At 37.9% G+C, this 23,621-nt stretch overlaps 3 protein-coding genes across 4 annotated transcripts in view; 1 reads left to right on the plus strand and 2 right to left on the minus strand.

Moving 5' to 3' along the window:
* Positions 1-23,621, minus strand: part of LOC139982302 (uncharacterized) — a 150,758-nt gene that overhangs the window by 100,607 nt on the left and 26,530 nt on the right. For both annotated transcript variants that reach the window (XM_071995002.1, XM_071995001.1), the window contains exons 6-10: positions 22,870-22,925; positions 22,212-22,331; positions 20,187-20,395; positions 11,195-11,268; positions 9,462-9,559 (exon numbers count right to left, since the gene is read on the minus strand). In XM_071995002.1, the coding sequence (XP_071851103.1) occupies positions 9,462-9,559; positions 11,195-11,268; positions 20,187-20,395; positions 22,212-22,331; positions 22,870-22,925 (557 nt within the window). The remainder of the gene's footprint in view (positions 1-9,461; positions 9,560-11,194; positions 11,269-20,186; positions 20,396-22,211; positions 22,332-22,869; positions 22,926-23,621) is intronic.
* LOC139982309 (uncharacterized) overlaps positions 1-23,621 on the minus strand; it is a 540,410-nt gene that overhangs the window by 34,221 nt on the left and 482,568 nt on the right. The window lies entirely within an intron of this gene.
* Positions 16,372-17,807, plus strand: LOC139983773 (uncharacterized). The gene is given in 2 exon segments (XM_071997550.1): positions 16,372-16,986; positions 17,685-17,807. Coding segments are annotated over 2 exon segments (738 nt in total).

A 23,621-nucleotide genomic window follows, 5' to 3' on the forward strand; every position in this document is an offset into this window, starting at 1 on the left:
GATGCAGTTTTGCACTCTGTCCACAGCTGCTTCAGAGCTCAACGGGTCGGTTGGATCATACTCTGTGTACAACTGTATATCATCGGCGCAACGGTGGTAGGATAATCCATGGCGCTTTATGATGTACTGCAGAGGTTGAGTGTAGAGGGCAAAAAGAACTGACCCTAGAACGGATCCTTGGGGTACGCCGTAATTAGTTCGGCGGGGATCGGACAACTTCCGGTTCTATGAAACGCATTGCTGCCGGTATCTGAGATACGATGCCAACCAATCGAGGGCCTTTCCAGTTATTCCGATTGAGGATTGGAGAGTCTCCAACAACTTTGCATGGTTCACAGTATCAAAAGCTGCACTGAGGTCCAAGAGGACCAACAGCGCAGCGTTGTTGCGGTCGAGGATGCACGATAAATCGTCCTGTATCCTGATCAGAGCGGCCTCTGTGGAGTGTTGCGATTTGTACGCGGATTGGAACGTCTCGTCTAAGTTTTGTCCACAGATGTACGTGCGAGACCAGCTTCTTCAAAACTACTATCTCGATGACTTTCCTGAGGAAGGTGAGATTTGATATCGGTCTGTAGTTGTTCTCTACCGAAGGGTCGAGAGATGGCTTCTTTAGGAGGGGTAACACAATGGCGTTGTAGTATGTAAGTGAATTAAATATGGCGAATTACTTAAATTAATTTATAGCTAACGGCATTTGAATCTTGATAGAAGGTAGAGGTATATGACGAGATTTAAAGAGGGTGGGTTTGTCAAAGGGGTTGCTGAAGTGATCACCCATTATAGGAGCGCCTGTATGAGCCTCCTACGAAAAGAACAAAAAAAGCTAAGACTTCAGCAAACGGTGCTTTCTGAGGTATGAGGCAATACATTTTATACATGATAATGTTTTAAAGCAAGATTGTGCTTATACATAATTTTTAATTTTGTGTAAATTAATGTTCAGAAAAGTGGGACAGGGGGCTACTTACCAAAATAGTTCCCGACTGACGGCACAGATGGAGTCCATATAATAGTTGTTTTGATTTTTGCATCGTGTAACTGGCACTTTCCCACCATTTAACACAATCAACCTAGTAATGGATAATCTCTTTTTGTTCATCACAATAGCCTACACATATTAACATAAAGTTTACATATACTCTGCAAGATCTGCCTACCCTTCGTCCCCACCGAACATTGGCTATTATGGAAGTAGGGGAGACACACACACAAATAAGAGCAATATTTGGGGTCCATGGATTTGGTCGAGGGGGGACTGCCTGAGCTTTATGATATTGTGGGGCAGGGCGGCAACCACATCGGCAAAAACATTCTAACACTAATCGCTGATAATGTTAACAGTAAGTAATAAAGCACATTTAAAAACCAGTCAATGAACCATCAAACTACGATGGGTCAATAAATATTGAATATAAATTATCGGCATTTGTGAAAGAATTACTCATAACTTGACACAGTCAATGTTTCCCTGTTTGCATGCTGGCCCATTGCTAAGTTTGTAGTTTACATCACTTTGAATATGCTTGGATATCTTAGAACATCTTACAACAGTGCTTAACCTTAAATAAATGGTGCAATAAACTGAGAGTGAACGTAATATCTTTTATAAAGTGCATTGCCTGTCTTTCCATTTCTTTACAACTTCAAGAAATAAATATTCACTCAAGGCTATCATAGTTTACTTATGAATGTCACAATTCAAGGGAATTCACAAGTCATGTATTGTCATGTCGAGTGAAGAGCAACAACTAATATCGCAACAAGTCATTCGATCCCATTTAACGTCAAATTATCACTAATGATGTAAAACTACAAATGTCCTTCTAGACGTATTAAGCCCCGAAACATAAAGGTCAGATCATGGAGCGTCGCAATAACTCCATCGTAGATTTATTTGTATGTATTAGTATTAGCCACATTGTCACAAATATGCCACGCTCGACACAACAGGGCCATATCACTTATCTGGTGTAGAGGCTGACACAAAGAACCATTTATATTTGTAATTACGCAGCAAATATTGGTTGATAGACTAGTTTAATATATATATATATATATATATATATATATAACGTGGGTATGTAGGTAACGTGGGTTTAATTAATTTATTGTATTAATGTAAATTTTAACGAACTTCAAAATTATGGTACCGATACCTGCTCTCTAGGCGTAAAATGCAGAAGCAAAACTATTCAAAAGAGACAAAATATAATTAAATAGGTTGATTCTGTTTAGTTTATTTACTGATCGATAAATACACTCATAACATTGATAAAAAGTTAAGTCTTATTATTTTTGTATTTTTGAAATTTAATTTGATTCAAATTGCAAAATTGAAGTTATATATTTGTTTCGTTTTATTTATTACTTAGAAGCTAAAGTAAGTTTATATAATGTCGGGGGAAAACTACATTTTCCATTTCTTTACAGGAAAGCAATATCAAATAAAATCAAAGCTTAATAAAAAACATTTTTATTTAGCAATTACAAAGTAACAAAATAAAGCTAAAAAGACGAATTGCATCTGATATATTTTACCAAACGGATCATGTTGCATCATGTCTTTATATCAAATTTTTACGTCTCATTACTTTTTTTATTAAAAGAAAATCATATCTGATTCTGTAGCCGTCTTGTTTATTGTAATAATAGAAGTTCTTAGAAATAATGAGATATATATTCTCATTGTACATGTTTAGTTCTCTTCAGGAAGACACTATATAAGAAAAGGCAAAACTTGAAAAAACAAAGACGACAAATAATAAGAAAGCTAATTAAAATACGTAAGAATTTAAAAGGAACATATAAGGTCTTATCACTCTTGACAACGAAAAGAAAAAGTGTGATTAGAAACGAACACATTCATTACACATTGAGCTCCAAAGTAGGAATTGAGCTCATTTCATAATTGTATTATTATGCTAATCTACGGCCGAATCAAATAGGTGAGTATATAATTTGTTTATTCAAATAATGAAATAAAAGTTAAACATAAAAGTAGGACAAGTTCAAATGGACCGTTACCCAATCTTCTTCACTTTGATAAATGGGGGCAGGAGTGTCTCTGGCCCCTCACATTAAACTTAGGGAATCGATGCACTCCATGACAGTCATGCTTAATCTTTCAAACGGATCACTTATATTTACAAAAGAAAGTGTCAGGCATCGAACAATTATTTTTAATTTCGTGTACCTCAAATGCTCTAATATGCGATTAGGTGGGGAGGGGGTAGGGGGTGCAGGAAATATCAAACTTTAAATGAAACACTGACACTCGTGTAGTTTAGGTAATGTAGTCATTTAGCCATAACATATTTCTGGCAACCCGTCGCAGTCACTATATAATCTACATATTTCTACTAGTGGTGAATACTACAGTAGTTTTCTGTCCCACACTTCTTTATAGCTTCCTAAGCCACTGTTACAACATTGGAAATTTGGCAGCTGACTATTGATATGTTATGAATATGGACCTGAGATCACGTGACAAATAGTAGCTTCTGCTTTTTACACATGTATAAAGTACATGAGCATGTTGCCTCTTTTTGTTAAACAATGAATATTTATGTGACATTAAATGATGTTGAGGATCGATTATTTTAAATAACTGATCTTGTCCAAATACTTTACGTTGTAGGGACTTGTCTTAAGACCTCATTATAAACCTAATTTATAATCAAAAATAAACCTGCTCCATTTGTATTCTTAGTGTCTGTTTTTAAGGGAAGGACCCCACACCCTAGAAAGGAAGTGGATTAACGTTCACAGAGACACGACTCTTCCTTTGGTACACGTTCTATCATAAAGGTTCTTGACCCTTCATATAACAACCGAGAAAAGCTTATAACTATGATATGTTAATACTGTAGCGAATTCAATATAAATTGAGCAAACCTGATACCAAACTTAATTTGATTCATTAGTTCTTCTCGCATAGAACTCAGTTGAATAAAGGTGCCTGGCAACATACCAATAATATAACACTTAATGTACATTCTGTAATTGTGCTGTAAATGCTTCTTGTGATTCTACAGTCGTTCATACCACTTCCCAGTGGCGTGCGTTAAGGGTTGGGTGAAAATAAGTCAATGCCCCCTCATCTTCCGTCATGCGAGGGTAAATGGTTCAGTTGTGGATGTGCTTACATTCAGTCTTGAGAAAATAAGACCTCTGTTAAGTGTTAGTTACACACCCTTTCAACAACTTATTTACTAGCAAAACCTAGCCATTAGACCTTATTATAGACTTAATTAATATTCCAATGATGAGGTATTAATGCCCAATTGAACCCTAAGCGGTTGCTGTTCAGGGACAACGACCTCAAAACCCCCTTACACGAGAAGCAATTTATCACCACCTCTGATATCTTATGCACGCAACCGCAGCTTTCTGCAATGAAGTCATGTGGTGGAAGACTGAACTCTTTGGGGGTAACACCTTAGTGTAATATTTACACCAATTTCATCTGTACTTGACACCGTATCGTAATCTTCTTATTCTGTTTCAAGATCTCGGTTTCCTCTCGAGACTATCCAAGTCTGCTGCCATGCGAAATCTCTGTATAGAATAAAGTAAGATCAACTAGTACATTATGATTCCCAATATATCTAAACACTCTTATATCATTTATAGTACATAAAATAGTCACCAGTACTTCCAAGTTAACATATAAAACATATTGACATCTTATGATCATATCAGCTATGAGTTTTTGCTTTCCGAGTTGTTTAATTAGTGAATTATCAATTACTCTACGTTTTCTGCAATTGGTAGCTACATGGTAAATGGAACTTAGAGCCACAGTGGCTTTGAAAAGGTAAACCTATTCAAATCAATATCTTAAGAAGCAGTAATAAGTTTCAGATTGAAACTGTGACGAGGGAGCCGATTGATACATTACTGTTTTGTCCACCGTGGAGTGGTCTAATGAGAGGGGTATCGAATTCAGATTCGGGTATCAATTCTGTGTTTTAATTAATGTACAATAATTTTACACATTGTAAGTTAGTCTGGTCTATGTTAGCCTCGTTGATAAGGAAGCTTTATAAAAACCTATGATCGAAACGTTTGTAAGTTGTTTACATGACTTGCCGTACCCTCTCTGGCATTCTTTCAAAAAATAAAAAAATAAAAAGGCTACAAAATTGCAGAAACAGACCCAAACAACCCTTTCTCCTCTCATGCTGTCACTTGACATTGCTATATTTTTACAACTGAAAATTCTTTATATTTGTAAACGACTTTGAGTTACACCTTGAATTGAAGAAGTAATTTCAACAAATGGTAATTAATTAAGTTGATAAATTGCTTTGATCTATACTTATATAATACACTTAAATGAAATGTCATACGCAACTACAGTAATGTGTCTAAACAGTAAACAAATCAATATCTCAATTTTAATTGATTGGTCTAAACGGTCATCGCATGTTTATCATTGTTTCTAATGCCAATAATGATCCATGTCATTAACAATATTCAGAGTCACCATTTCAAATTTGCACTAGCATTAGTTAATGTTGTTTTAATTACAAATTCATACTTTAAACCTTGACATTTACTTAGATATACAACAGTTTCACACGAGTGACATTGTAATTATGTAGGTGCAATGCTGTGGATATAATGATACGTTCTATGTTTGGATGAAACAAAACCTTTCTATGTTTGTTTGTAGTGTTTTGAACTTGCTCCCTATTAGTACTATTTCCTTACCTGTAGCGATGACGGAAGCTTTTCACCTGAAGAAAATCCAAAAAGAAATGAAACAAGGTAAACATGAGATAACACATTCAAATGCCCTCGCCGTCACTCCTCCCCGCCAGCAGAAATTATATTTATCCCAAGACTGCTCTAAGCGATGAATGCAATGCCTCTGTTTAACTGCGACTCCTTCTCTCACAACACATAAAGCAATATATACATATAATGAATAGCATCAATTTTGAATCGACTTCCTATCACCATAATTAGTCTTTAACTAATATAAGGTAGTTTGTAATCACACAGCAATTAGTCACACAAACCTCTCGAACTAAACCATTTCATTTATATAAACAGTATACTATAGTCCGCTGTCACATATAGCCACATTTTTATACCAAGATAAGAACCTCAAACAATTAAATTAAACTTATTATTTCACTGGTCCGCTGCTCAATTTACCTGCAATTCTTCCACCAACATTCTGATACGACTGTAGACTTGTTAACCTAGATTTAATCATGTTTACAGTCAACGATAATGATATACCCACATTCAGATTTTACTATTCACATACCACCCTATCCATCCTACAGTGTGTATAAAAAACCTTCAAAATAATGAATTAAAACAGAATACAGGTACAGTTTTTCATGTCAGCGTTTAAATCCATCGTCGGTGCATTATAATTCTTTGATATTAAATAAATTTGATTACCCAAAGTGTCTGCATAGTTTATTTGTCTGCCTAAAGCAAGTCACCAAAACGTTAATTGAAAACAAAAACTTTGAATTTTCAGGGATTTTTTTTATATATTTTGTTCTTACTTTTATTTATTAATAAACGCGTATTTGATGATATGATACCGTAAAGACGTCGTGTTAATCAACCAGATCTTGTTGAACATGTACCAACGCCTACATGTAAAAAGTGTATTGTTGGAAGTAGATTGTGTTTAACCAATGAATAAAGTATAAATGTTTACTAAGGAACATGTGCTATGGCTTTAATTGATTTAATGTGTGGCTATTAAATCTGGAATGACACAGGTATCTCACTGTACACATATATATGTATGTATCATACTGACCGATTTACCAAATGAAGTATAATATTCACTATTTGCATAACATTACCTCTTGATGATATTCTGCTTCTGTCAATTCATCCCCAATGGATTTCGTCTATAAATAAGGAAATATGAATGGAGATGAGAACAAATACAAACAACTTTTAATTATTTTCCCAGTAAAATGATAGTGTTGTCCAGTAGGAATAATATAGATATTGATAGCGAAATAAGCAACTGTATAAGTTTGCGAAAAATGAAATATATCGTTAGCTATACCATAGCAAGTAGGAGCAGTTCCTTGTCCTCCTCCTCCTCCTCCTCCTCCTCCTCCTCCTCCTCCTCCTCCTCCTCCTCCTCCTCCTCCTCCTCCTCCTCCTCCTCCTCCTCCTCCTCCTCCTCCTCCTCCTCCTCACCAACACCACCACCATCAATACTTCTACATGAAATCCATCACCCTCATCACCTACCACGATCGTTGTCATCCTCATCACCTTGTGATCACGATCATCATCATATGCATTATCATCAGTTACATCATCATCATCATCGTCATCACATATGATCCCATCATTATCATGATGATAAGCAACATGAGTATTAACATCACCATCATCACCATCACCAGCGTCATCATCATCACCACCACCATCACCATGATCACCACCATAATCATCATCAACATCACCATCGTCACCAACATCATCACCACCATCATCACCACCATCATCACCACCATCACCAGTACCACCATGATCATCATTATCACCATCATCACAATCACCATCATCACCATCATCGAAATCATCATCCTCACCATCATTAGCAACAAGATCCTTACGACCATCACCACCAAATCATCCCCTTCACCACCACCATCGTGATTTACCATCATTATTCCCACCATCACCATCACTTTCATCACCATCATCATAATCACCATCACAAACATCATCACCATCACCATTATTACCACCATTACTACCAACATCATTACAACCACCACCACCATCATCATTATCAACACCATAACTATAATCACCAACATCATCACGATGATCATTAACAGCATCACCGTCATCACCACCACCATCACGACCATCAACATCCCCGTCAACATCATCACTATCATCATCACCATCAACGTCATCACAGTCATCAACATAAGATTCCAAATTGATCATCATGATAATCATCGTGATTGTTAACATTACCTTCACCATTACCACAATCATCACTATCAACATAAACAACATCATCAACACAATTATCATCACCATGAACCAACAAAATCATCATCACTATCATCTCCACCAACAACATCACCACCAGAAATATCATCACCCCCACCATCAGCAACATCACCATTCCCATCATCATTCCCATCACCATTATCACAATAACTACCATCATCATAACCTTCATCATTTCCACCGCCGTTTTCACACTCACCACCACCAACATCACCCTCAACTTCATCACAATCACCATCACTATTACCACTAAACTCACCACCATCATCACGATAACCATCACCGTCACCCATCATCATCATTATAACCATCACCATCATCATAATCACCATCATCACTATCACCGTCAAAATCGCCATCGCCATCGCCATCGTCATCGTCATCGTCATCATCATCATCATCATCATCACCATGATTTCACCATTACCACCATCACCACCATCACCTTTAACACTATCATCATCACTATCAGCATCATCAACACCATCATCATCACCACCATCATCACCACCGTCATCATTATCACCACCAATATTATCATCATCATCATCACCATCGCCATCGCCATCGCCATCGCCATCGCCATCGCCATCGCCATCGCCATCGTCATCGTCATCGTCATCATCATCACAACACATTTTAGAAAATTTTAGCAATAAAACGCATGCTTTTACTATCGCTCGACAATGTAAGCAAATTGAATATTCTTACTTCGAGCACATGTAACAACAATACACATAGAGCAAACATTCCGTGCTAAGGATAATGATTCACTTTCATAATACGCAACTTCGATCGATAATCTCTTCAAAACATTTATCTCGTCCGACCCGTCAATCCCTAACCCTAACTCTCCCAACCACCCTCCCCACTCCCCCAACCCCTTACCCCCACCAGTAATGTCGTTGTGGTGACAATGATTACTGAATCATTTACAGAGTGATAGATTATGATTCATTGCCCACCTTACTACTCTCTATTACATTATAAACTAACATAACCATAAATCTGTACACAATGTCGACTGTTGTGAGAAATATCTCAGATAACAAACATCTCGTTGACAGCCTTTTCAAAGTGTACTTCCTTCTAAAAGCATAGTGAAGCGGCACTGTTTATCTGTCACCAAACGTCGGTATACCTCAAAATCCCTTATATCTACCTTCGATGACATATCACACAATAAAGTTAGTTAACATGCTTATTTATATCTTAGCTTGATGTTACTTCTGCGTCACTTAAATCGCAGAACATAAAAACTTCTGAGCTGTTTCCGCCATAATATAGTTAAGTGGGTGCAATATAATAATAATCTCCAATTTTTTCTTTGAAATGACCAGCATTGGTTTAAAATAATTTCCTTTCGGCGGTTCTCGTTTAGTGAATTGGACCATGAAGGGTTCCTATTAAAATAAACAACTAGAGACAATTACCGGGAACAGTATAGAACGTCCAAATGTCAGCTCCCAACGACCAGACTGGAGATTTAGTATGTAGTACCCTTTGCTTGATCCATAAGGACTCCAGAAAACTGAAATATAGATGAAAAAAGCAGAATTGGGGTAGGTAATAAGTTTCAACAAACAAACACGATTATATAAGACAGAACGGAAGTCAATGTTATAATCTATGTTTGGATCAGGTCAAACTTCCAAAGATTTAGGTACTGAGGCATAAACAGTTACCAGTTGAATTCCTTAGATATTTCATGCAAAAGGCAGCTCTTTAAACTGAGTAATTCATACAGTATGCTTATCAGACCGGTCCGTGAAATTAATTTGATAGTTTTCTTTGATTGTTTAAGTCCATTAAGTAATTTTGTTGTGACACATTTTAAAACAGTTATCTGTCTCGAGTATTTTGGGGTCAGAGCGCCCTCAGTCACTGAATGTGGCTTTCTCCTTTCATTGCATTGTGCACAATTTAACGTCTTTTATCTCAATTTCATTAGCGTCTAATAAGGTTGTAATAGTTTAACAATTTTACAAAGAGCTGTATTTTACTGTCTTTTACTTGTGCTATTATTGCAATTATTGAAATTAAGAAATGTATGTTTTTTGAATTGAAATTTTGAATATTATGTCTATTAAAAAAAAAATCCGAAATCTAACGTTATTACAACTGAAATGTCGTGTTTATTCTAACTTCATGTTTCATACCTCTCTCTGAAATTTATGACATTGCTCATAAACATTACAGATCACCAAAATAAAACAAGTTGACCATTTGAAAGCAATCATATAACTGAGCATTTATCCTTAAAGCTTGAAGGTTGCATACAATATATGATCCTTTATAGACAGATATCGGTAAATTGATCAGCGCTATGATATGGAATATCCTAATAAAAACATGAGCACGCTACATTTTACTTGTGTTATGTTCGCTCTTCACCATTTTTGACTACTGGTGGTACTGCTTCCTTTATTTTAACGCTAGGAGAATTATTTCACGTTTTACTCTGTATTATGTTGTTATTTTAATTTTTTTTGTGAAACCATACCGCAGGTGTGCCAATTGCATTTAGTCTAGAACGTCTTCAATAGGAACTTTGAAAGTTTTTGCATCAGATTCAGGGTACCAGCTACGTTGTTTTGGGATGCCATTGTATTAAACATGTTTAGCCTGGGTGATTTATTCTTCACTCTCACCAACCAACTACACTAGGTCCCCCTCCCCTTTCCCATATCCCGTTCAAAATTTCCACGACGATTTAATAGGCATTCAAAACACGTCATTATCTTATCTTATTTCAGAGAGAGAGAGATCATTCTCGTTAATGTTTACATATTCAAGCTCCCCTCACTGTTATACTATGTAGTAGCCATTTGAGTGTACTGTACATGGGCTAGGCTTTATTGATGTTTGTAATTCTTTGAAATCTCTGTTTGTTTTTTTTTCTGTGCGTTCAGTACATTACAGTAAACTTAACTGATTTATTAAAATTGTTCCAAAACTCTTTCCCAGCAATGCCACTCATTTGTTAAATATCTTTCTTCCTCTGTGTAAATAGAAGAAATGGTCCTATTCTGGCCGGTTTGAACATAATCTAAACTGTATCTTTAATGTTCTTGATTTACGAGAAGAAAAAACAAACAACTATATGTACAGGTAAGAGAAAATAATCAATCAATAACTAATCAATCAATAATTAGTGTTACTTTACCTTTAACTTTCTTTGATATTAAGTTGAACAAACCATGCGTCGATGTATAAGGAGGCAGCAGACAGTACTGAAACCTGATGAATAAAGTATAAGAAAATTTAACTAACAAAGAGACAGAATCAGAGACTCCATAATTAGTCAGGTGGCTTAGCAACAAATTTTTGGATTAACGTTACCGGCCGGACAAAAGTACCAAATTTGGCATGGAGTTTCTTTCCGACCAATCTATTGATTTTATCCGTGGAACCCACTTGATCAGCTCCGATTTTTTAAGATGGCCGCCAAAATCCAAGATGGCCGCCAGAAAAAAAGAAAATGTCATATATCTGGCTGTACAAATCGGAGATGAACAAATGAGGGGTCAATTCAGGTGTTTCCGGGGTTCACTGAAACAGATGATGGTCATGGCATGTTGCTTGGGCAACCCATTTCCAAGATGGCGGCCAACATCCAAGATGGCTGCCAGAAAAAAAGGAAATGTCATATATCTGACTGTAAAAATCAGAAATGAACAAATGAGGGGTCAATTCAAGTGTTTCCGGGGTCACTGAAACAGGAGATGGTCATGACACGTTGCTTGGGTCACCCACTTCCAAGATGGCGGCCAGAATCTAAGATTACCGCCTGAAAAAAAGGAAATTTCATATATATTCATTCCCCAGACCCCCTGTGCCCTTTACTGATCGGGACCATCAACCTTCCGTCCTTAAACGTATAAATGAAACCGGGCTAGCACCCTGACTATATGTTATGGCTGGTATTCTAATTGTGACACTTTGGCTCAGGAAGCCACTTAGGACTTATTTGGGAACTTTGAGGTGTGATCGACCGTGGATAGACACCGTCGCAAAGCCCGTTATTATATGGGAGTTACGAGTGTCATGTAAGACTAATTATGAGTCAACTATATAATAGGGTAACTTGAGGGAAAACCGACCAGATGTGAATACCGACTCATTGGGAGATTTTGTACGATTGTGCACCCTTCAGTAACACAACGTCAATTCTGCGAACAACACAAGCTAAGTCAGGTCACTAGTCATCTAAGGTATTAGGTCGTTCTTTTCGAACCTGTACTCCAGGGCTGCTGTTAGCGAGGATCTCCAGGAAGACTTGTTGTCTGGTATAGACAAGCCCCCCCCCCCCCCCCCTCATAGTAAAAACGATAGCTTGGTTTCGAATCTCTCCGTTGGTGAGCTCTGGACAGCGGTAGCAGCGATGAAAAAGGGAAAGTCCCCCGGACTCGATGGCCTCGATCCCTGCTGAGTTCTATAGGATCTTCTGGGAGGTTCTCGGTGGGGACTTGAGAGACGTTTTGGCTACCTCTTTCCAGTTGAATTACATAAGGCCAAACACAGCGGGCTGGAAATATTGTTTTCCTCCCGAAGTCGGGAGACCCTTTAGACCCGAATAGGCGTCCAATAACGCTGTCAACTGTGGACTACAAAATCCTGGCCAAAGCATTAGCAAATCGCTTAGCGGATGTGATGCCGGATATTGTAGGTCTTCCCCAGACTTGTGCTGTGCGAGGCAAGTGTATTCAACATAACCTCTGGTTGATGAGGGACTTGATCGAGTTTGTTAAAGGTCGTGATTTACCATGTGCACTGGTCTCCTTGGACCAGGAGAAGGCCTTTGACATGGTAGATCACGACTTTCTGTTCAGAACCTTAGAGTCCTTCGGATTGAACTCAGTGTTTATTCATTGGCTCTCGTTACTATATAAGGACGTCTCGAGCATGGTCAATGTTAACGAATTAACTTCTGGTCCCTTCCCGGTTCGAAGGGGAGTCCGTCAGGGTTGTCCCCTCTCCCCGTTGTTGTATGTTCTCTCCAGCGAAACGCTCAGTACCTCGCTGGTCAGATGCTTGGGTTTTCAACCCTTCAATGTACCGAGTGGGGCTAGAGTTACAAGCGGGCAGACTTAACAAGTCCAAGACCAAAAGGCTGCGTTAAGGAGGTTGGCACGGACAATCTCTCCCATTCGATGCTACTTGGTCAGATGTCATGATCAGGGTAAATGGCATCTGGCTAGGTTATGGTGCCGCGGAGGCCACCATTTGGGCCGAGAAGGCTGATGAGGTGGAGTCAAGGCTCGACACATTCAGTCGGAGGTGGCTCTCCCTCCCTGGGAAGTTTACAGTTGTTTATCGTTTTATTCTTCCTCAGTCTCCTTTGGTACCATGGTACGGTGGTCGCTGCACCGGATCATGCATTGGTGAGATTGGAGAGGATCATTTTTGATTTCATTTGGGGAAAGCGCAAACCAAACCTCGTCAAAAGGACCGTTCTGTAAAAGATACCCTTGAGCGGTGGGCTTGGTTTGGTCCACCTTCCATCTTAACTGCGCTTTCTCCTTTGAAAGTTGTTTTCGTTGCGTTTGAGAATCCTTCGTTTCCCTTTGCCTTTTTTGTTAGGTTCTGGGTGGGTTTCTTTTTCGCCACCACTGGCCCGGATCCATTTCCAATAACCGGCCAAAGGCGACACGCCCTTCGGGGGTGTATACTCAGATTGGTGACTCACTTCGTAGAATCAAGGAGGAGGGTGGGCCAGATGCCTTGCACATCTCTTTGCCGATGCACATGTTTATCCATATAGTGTACATCGACTGTGAACTGTCTGGTAAAGGAACATCGTATTGAAACAGCATAGACAGAATTCCCGAATATTTCCAGAATGTAGTTAAAGGTCAGTGGAAGTGTAAACTTACATTTTTGAAGGTAACTTTAAGTGCAGCACATTGATTTGAAACTTACGTAGATGAAAGAATGTATTTCATAACCCCAAATACCGAATTTTGAGTTTCTGTGTCACTTAAATTGAATATCCGGGTCCGTTGACGTCAAGAGGGGAACGAAATGAATGTTGCTATTGAGTTTACACAGTAATTGCCGATTTTTCTTCCTCCATAAATGAAAAGATCAAGTTAATGTTTTCTTCAAATTCAATAAATGCTTGCAAATATAAATTCTTCAAAATTCTGTAACTTTTCATTCAAATCGGATTAGCCGTTCTTAAGTGGCAGAGTTCTGAAAATTTAAATTTTGCGTTATCCTTTGCTTCCCCCCTCGGCGTCACAAAAACATTACGTAATAGTAAATCTGTCTAATTTTCACACTGCATCGACTAAAAGTCAGTCTGGTGGTTGGATTTTCAATGCTAATCAAAAAGAATCAGAATCTTCAAAGTCAAGTCTACATGCACTTCCGCTGACCTTTAACAGTGACAACAAGTGCATTTTCTGTTATATTGGCCGCCATTTTGGAAATGGGTGACCCAAGCAACGTTTCATGACCATCACCTGTTTCAGTGACCCCGGAAACACCTGAATTGACCCCTCATTTGTTCATTTCTGATTTTTACAGCCAGATATATGATATTTCCTTTTTTTCTGGCGGCCATCTTGGATTTTGGCCGCCATCTTGAAAACTGGGAGCCGATTAAGTAAGTTCCACGGATAAAATCGATAGATAGGTCGAAAAGAAACTCCATGCCAAATTTGGTACTTTTGTCCAGCCGGTAACGTTAAAGTTGCTAAGCCACCTGACTAAATGATCAGACGCTGGATTCGAATGAACTTTGAAATGAATCGTATCATAACAGATACCATTGTTAATCTCCATTGCCTACTACGCAATGATACTTAGAGAATTGGGAGATCTGCATAGTTATCATCTTAATCATCCCATTCACTATCACCATCACCACCACCACCGTCACCACCATTATCACCATCACCATCACCACCACCACCATCACCATTACCACCATAACCACCATCACGTCACCAAAATCACCACAATCTTCAACACCACAATCACCACCACCACCACAATCATCACCACCACAATCACCACCAACACAATCACCACCAGCACAATCACCACCAGCACAATCACCACCAGCACAATCACCACTAACACAATCACCACCAACATAATCACCACCATCACCACCACAATCATCACCACCACCACCACGATCACCACCACCGCAATCACCATCACCACAATCACCACCACCGCAATCACCACCACCGCAATCACCACCACCACCACAATCACCACCACCACAATCACCACCACAATCACCACCACCGCAATCACCACCACCACCACAATCACCACCACCACAATCACCACCAACATAATCACCACCATCGCAATCACCACCACCACCACAATCACCACCACCACAATCACCACCAACATAATCACCACCATCACCACCACCACCATCACCACCACCACAATCACCACCACCGCAATCACCACCACCGCAATCACCACCACCGCAATCACCATCACCACAATCACCACCACCACAATCACCACCACCACAATCACCACCAACATAATCACCACCATCGCAATCACCACCACCACCACAATCACCACCACCACAATCACCACCAACATAATCACCACCATCACCACCACCACAATCACCACCACCACAATCACCACCACCGCAATCACCACCACCGCAATCACCACCACCGCAATCACCATCACCACAATCACCACCACCGCAATCACCACCACCGCAATCACCATCACCACCACAATCACCATCACCACCGCAATCACCACCACCACCACAATCACCACCACCACAATCACCATCACCACCACCATCACCATCACCACCACAATCACCATCACCACCACAATCACCATCACCACCACAATCACCATCACCACAATCACCATCACCACAATCACCATCACCACAATCACCATCACCACAATCACCATCACAATCACCATTATCTTAATCACCATAATCATTATAAATATCATCACTATAGTAACTATCATCATCATCCTTGTCGCTAATCAGGTCATTTGTGTGACCACCATAACAATCATCACCACTTTTATCATCACGATCTCCATCACCATCATCACGCCATCGTCGTCATCAGTATCACCATATGATCCCACGATCGTCATCACATACATCATGATCATTAACATCATCATTATCACCATCATGATCATTGTTGTCATCATCGTAAGCATCACCATCACCATATGATGCCACGATCATCATCATGATAGTTATCATAATTATTAACATCACCATCAACACCAAAATCACCATCAACACCTCCACCACCATCATCATCATCACCACCATCATCTTCATCACCATATGATTCCACGAGCATCATCATGATACTCACCACCACCATCACTATAAAACCAACAACATCATCACCACCATCACCATCAATATCACTATCGACACCATCATCAACATCATCATCAACACCATCATCAACATCATCATCAACACCATCATCAACACCATCATCAACACCATTGCAATCGTCGTCGTCGTCGTCGTCGTCGTCGTCGTCGTCGTCGTCGTCGTCGTCGTCCTCATGATCATCATCATCATGATCATGATCATCATCATCATGATGATCATGATGATGATGATCATCATCATCATCATCATCATCATGATCATGATGATCATGATGATCATGATGATGATGATGATGATGATCATCATCATCATCATCATCATCATCATCATCATCATCATCATCATCATCATCATCATCATCATCATCATCATCATCATCATCATCATCATCATCATCATCATCATCATCATCATCATCATCATCATCATCATCATCATCATCATCATCCTCATCATCCTCATCATCATCATCATCATCACCAACATAACTACCACTACCACCATCACCGTCAACATTAACATCATCATCATTATCACCATCTTGGTCATCACCATCATCATCATGATCATCATCATCACAATCATCACCATCACCATTATCACCACCATCACTGTCTACATCACCATCAACACCTTCATCGCCATTCGCCAACATCGCCATTATAACAATACCAAACACCATCACGACTACCACCATGATCATCATCACCATATAATTTCAACGATCATCACCATAACCACCATCATCATTACCACCACCACCATCAATATCACTATCAACACCATCATCAACACCATCATCCACACCATCACAATCATCAACACCATATTGATCACCATCATCACCATCACCACCAACACAGCTACCACCACCATCACCATCAACATTAACATCATCACCATCATCATCATCATCATAGAACCATATCCTCACCATCACCACCGACACAACTACCACCACCATCAACATTAACATCATCACCATCATCATCATCACCATCATCATCATCACCATTATCACCATCATCACTATCACTATCACCAGAATCATCGCGATTCACCATCATCGCCATTACCACAATCACAATCATCATCACCACCTCCACCACCATCATTATCACCATCGCCATTCTGGTCATTTGTGTGACCACCATAACCATAATAAAAACTGTTACCATCATGATCACCAGCACCAACATTGCCATCATCATTATCATCACCATATGATCCCAAAATCATCATTACAGTATATGCATAATTATCCAAATTATTATCACCGTCACCATCATCATCATATGATTCCACGATCATTATGATTATTAACATCACCATCATCACCATCATCACCATCGCCACCATCAACATTATCGCCATCACAACATCACAATCATCATGACCACCATCACCATCATCACCATCGCTGTTCTGGTCATGTGTGTGTCCACCATAACCATAATCAAAATTTTACCAGCATTATCGCCAAGACCACCATCACCATATGATTCCACGATCATCATGAATATTAACATCACCATCACCACCAACATCACCATCATCATCACCATGATCACCACCATTATCACCATCATCATCATCATCATCATCAACGCCATCGCCATCATCACCATCACCATCGCCATTACCATCATCACCATCTGCATCATGATCATTAACATCGTTATCATGTTTATCATCATCGTAGGGATAATCAACACCATCATCGTCACCATCGTCATCCCCTCCATCGTCATCACCGTCATCATTATCACCAACATCACTGTCTTATCATCACCACCATCATCATCACCACCATCAACATTATGAGACCGTCATCACCATTATTTTCTTATCATATTTCCATATTTACCACAATTTGCATTTCAATCACCGTTCCCATCAACATCACCACCACTGTGTCCTTGGTTTCCTTTTTTTTTTCTTGATCTATTTCATTCATTGCCTTATCTTTTCTTGCTTCTTTATCTATTACTTTATATCAAACAAATTCTACTTCAAAAAACTTCACACATCACGCAGGCCTACCAACGATTTAAAACCAGACAGTGTCTAGACGTATCCATGGCAACCTCGAGGTACTTGTTTGTCAGTAAATTCCAGGTGTTCTTATTAAGGACGCGCCGTCTGTAACATTGAACACCACTTCTTTCATTGTATTGTTCAAGTATTTGATTGACAGGTGTTGAACAAAAGAAAATGTTACTATTGAAAGTGTCAGTACAGTCAGTGTACATCATTAGCAAGAGAAGTAAAAAATAAAAAAAGTGAAATAAGTTCAACAGACTTTTAGGAGAAAATAATGTGTACTGTCTGAGTAGAAAAAAAGAGAAGAAATGTTTAACGTACAGATGTATGATATAAATGTGTGCAGTATTGGGTATATATGACACGGCTAAATTTTGCAACTGGAAATTTGGTGACAACACAATGTATAGTAAATAGAGATTAAGGAAGAGTCATAGGCCTTGTAGGTTTGGGAGGGGGAGGGTGTGTGTCAGTGTGTGTGTGTGTGAATGGCGGGGGTGGGGGGGGGTTGGTGAGCAGAATACTGCACTGTTAGAAAGCATCTACAGTAAAATCTTCTGAAATATCAAGCTATAAACAGATGTACTGTCTTTGTTTCTACTGTACTGCAAACAATGAGAATAGAAAGGCAAAATATATACGTGATTTTGAGTGTTATTTACAATATAGACTGTTTGATTGGTCTCTACTGTACGTGTAGGCATTGACTGTAATGTTATGCGGGTTAATAATATGCATACATCATATGCTTTTTGTTGTATGGGGCGGTGGGTGGGGAAGGGTTCGAGGGGGTGAGGGAGCAAAGGGTTGGAGTGGAGGAGGTGAAGACAGGTTGTTAATCAGAAGAGAGTGACGACAATAGTATGACAGGAGATCTTGCTGAGTGTGTAGGTGTGGGATTGTGGGGGGAGTGGGTGGGTGGGAGTGGCGTTGCAATGAATGGTGTTATTAACAAGATAACCCAAGTATTATAAACATAATAAATAGAGTAAGTGGTCCTTCAAGATTGTAAGGGTGGATAGAGGAAAACCTATGGTAATATTCCATATGAATTGATGAAAAAAATTACAACATGAATAATTGATATCGCTGTTTGCTTTTACTTTTACTTCAATGTGCATTAATGACCAGTTAAGTCATATATTAATTAAGAAGTGAAAGAGTCCTGATAAAACATTTAGTTTTTTTTTTCTTTTCCTTTTTATATTATGAATATATTTTGGTTAATCTAAATGATCAAAGTTTGTGTATATTTATCAAAGGTTGCTTTCGGCAAAAAAAAAAGTTTCTTCTTACTTCTGCATTATTGATGCCTCATATATTGATATAATGACATCCTACTTTTTGATTATTATTATTTTAATGAGATATATTATTTGTTTTAAGTGTAAGCTAGGTCCTCATATCGCTTTATTTTAACAAATTTCATTCTTCTGAAGAATTTATAGGTCAATTCTATGTGTTTCTGTCTCATTTTGTCTCTATTTTACTCTCCTATTAATCATATTCCTCACTAGATGACTGTTCTTTCATTGTTAGTTTATTTCTTTATCCAATTTCTCTTTCATTCGTTTTGTTTAACTTCTAAATTTATCTAAACCTATTAATAAACAACCTTCAGTAACTATTAAATATAACTATATCAAAAATTCTTATCTTGTTTACATCATTAGTATCAAGTAGTTATTAATTAATGACTTACATTATATACAGAACTATTAATTATACTTACATCAGTGTATTGAATCTTTGAGAGTGTTGTACATAGTTTAATATTCCATTAACTTCATGTTTATTCAATTCTCTCCCTTGCTCTGTCTGTATGTTCATAATCTCTATTGATGTTATGATTGGTAGAGAGAGACCAGAGGAGAGGATAATGTTCCCATCTTCATCAATCTTACTAAAGGACCAGTTTAGATCCACACTGTATATGGGAATCTGAAGAAAGGAAAATAATAAATAGAATTAATATCATCATGTTTGTTTACAGGATACAAATTAATACAATTATAATTAATTAAGGAATATTAACTTTGCTTTAGGGTGGGTGAGCATGGAAACCGCTAATATATACATATATATTAAATATAATTTGTGTTTTATGGGTAGGAGGAAATCTGCAAAAAGAGATGGGATGAAGCAATGATGTATGCAATCAATAGGTACCTATTTTAATGTAATTAGCTATTTGGAACCAGAGTGAAACTGTATACCTTGTTTTTTCAGGAAGTAGAGGAGGTTTAGTGTGCGGTACAAACACCGAGTAAACATTTTCTTATCTATGTCATTGTTTATATTTTGAGATTAGGTGTCACGATTGTTTATCTTGTTTACAAACAACTGTTTTTAATTATTATTATTGTGTTTATTGAGACTGAGATTTATTTTTGAAGAAGTAAGCTTAAAGAGAATACAACAATAACATTTGGTTTGTTGTTGAAGAATATACTAACGCGTGTAACTAATTGTTGTTGTTACTTTAACATATAATTTGTTCATCTGCTTTGACTATTAATCAAGGGTGGTGAGTCTGGTTAGTAATGGTATTTAAATGTGTAATTGCGTTTGGAAATATACAACAACAAATTGTAATATATACTTATTATTTCTTGCTGCGTTTGTTTTGAATAATATACGAAAGTTGACTTGCAAGCGATTTTATAGTCATTTGTTTATGAAGCATATGAAAGCAATTCGTAAATATTTGTGGTTGTTTACTTTTTGCTTTGAAGACATTAAGCTTCCATTAAGGCAGATGAAGGAAATCCAGTCATGAGAGCAACTGGTTCATATTCATATTTATTGTATAAGAGGGGGTGAAATTTAATTTTTCTGTTGTTTAGTTATTACATTTGTTTGATTTTGTTATTATTATTTGTTTGATTTTCAACAGTAACTTCTGGAGTCTAATTTATGGAGTTTTTTTTTTCTGTGGAGCGATGAAATGGCCTTTGGCCAACAGCATCGAAGTTGATGATGATGATGATGATGATATTTAGTTCTAGTGAAGGTTAATTATCAAGAGTTCTTTGATCTCTGTTGATACAGACAGTAGTAGATTCAGGAGTTTCCATTTCATGAGGAGGGTAAAATTTGAGGGAGTGGTAGGTTGGTTATTTAAAGATATTTATATCAAGTTTAGACTGTATGCAGGGTTACTGTTTAGTAAATACAAGTTGAGTGACAATTTAATGTCGGTGGTGGGGGGGGGGGGGAGTGTTAGCGATTGGTCTTTGGTGTTGTAGATTTCTAGATGTTCATTTCTTTAAGGTATCATTTTATCGGTTTTACAATTATTTTTTTATCATATTTAATGATTGAGCAAAATTTCTTTGTGTTTAAACTTTACTTAACCAAAGCCACGAATTCAGTTAGAGGTTTAAACTGTACCCCGTGACTGGAGGGGTTGGAGTGGAGTGATATGTATTTTTGGGGGTTTTGCTAAGAGTTATAGGAAGGTGAATAGTTTACTTTTGAGAGGAAGGTGATTTTTGATATTGACTCATTCCATTGATATAGACAATTAATGAGAGAAACAGGGATAGTAATGAATAGTTGTTTTTATTTTGATATTTATTGAATGTTTATGGTGAGACTTGGTTGTAATATTTGTTTACAAATACATTTCAATAATGATAAAGGTAAACGTATTATATGATGTATTCTTCCTCACACTAAGGTGGTCGGGGAAATATTTTGTAATATTATATTCTACAAGTTCCTTACTCACGTGGCCCATTGACGGTTTACTTACGTTATGACTGGACGCTTTCACCAGGAGCTCTATGGCTGACCTCTGTACAGACACACTGTCATTGCTATTGATGGCTACACCTTGTGAGCACAACTCTGTAATAGTGTGAACGTCATCAGCCTATTAAACAAGATAAACATTGTTTTGGAAATAACATATGATAAATGATAAGGTATAGAATAATCATAATTTATGAAAATTATGTATATGATCAAGTCCCACGATATCAGTCCTTACAATAATAACTAATATCTATGAAGATTCCTGTAGTGTGTAATGAGGCACGATGGTGGTTACCTGTATGGGCGCACTGTACAGTACATACAGAACTTGTGTAAGGAACCAACTCCTGCAATCCGATAAGTCAAAACAGTATCATGTCTTGTATTGTCGCCTTGTACGGCATGAATAACTAAGTGCAAGTATAACGATGGATATTAAATAGTACGTTACTGTCCGTGGAAGACATTAGAGAAAATAAAAACAGAAAGGTTATACATAAAATGTTAAGGAAAAAATACAAAAAAATGATAATCCTTATTTCTACAACCCATATCACAGACCCCCTCATACTGACCCTCTCCACATGCACACAAACACACGCAAACACAACACATCCAGGCAAATTTAATTCGAACAGAACAGAAGTCTAACCAACCTTCTTCCAATGACCGGATTGGAGATCAAGATGACAGGCATTACTCGGCCACAAAACTGGGAAACAGAATAAAAATGAAATCAACATAGTACATTTATTAACATAACCAGAGCTATGTATTTATAACTCTCAATAAATTGAAACTAAGCTACCTATTTGTTAATATAGATATATTATATAATTTACATTTTGTTTCCTGCAGGATTTTCATTTAGAATCACACTGACCTACCATCACTGGGACATTCGCCGAACATTCCCTCACAGGAATGAGCTAAACTTATCTTACACTTTAACGACTTGGAATTGTTTCAAATATTCTAAACCAAATATTATGTATCGTCATTGTTACAGTAAAGTAGAACAATTAGTAACAAATACAAAATGAAAGAAATGATCTCGGTACCTGCTGAACTGCAGTAAATATTTATTTACTATTTTAAACTGTTTAACCTTGTAAGGATTTCTCTGCTTAATCGCCACAGCATAGTAGAGTAGTTTAATATCATTGTGGTATAACAAGTGTACATTACATTACACAGTCTGTACTGAAACCAGTATACATTGTATTGTAACATACTGTAGTGTAAGACCCCGGTCACACGTACATTTTTTTCAGACATAACGATGTTCCGACCATGGTCCGACCATGGTACGGTGTGCGTGTGACCGCTCTCTACTATGGTCTGACGATCGTCTGACCATCGTACACTAAAGATGGTAATTAGCATCGTTAGCCCCGAATTAACCATC

This window comes from Apostichopus japonicus, chromosome 16 (assembly GCF_037975245.1).
Source record: "Apostichopus japonicus isolate 1M-3 chromosome 16, ASM3797524v1, whole genome shotgun sequence".
NCBI lineage: Eukaryota > Metazoa > Echinodermata > Holothuroidea > Aspidochirotida > Stichopodidae > Apostichopus > Apostichopus japonicus.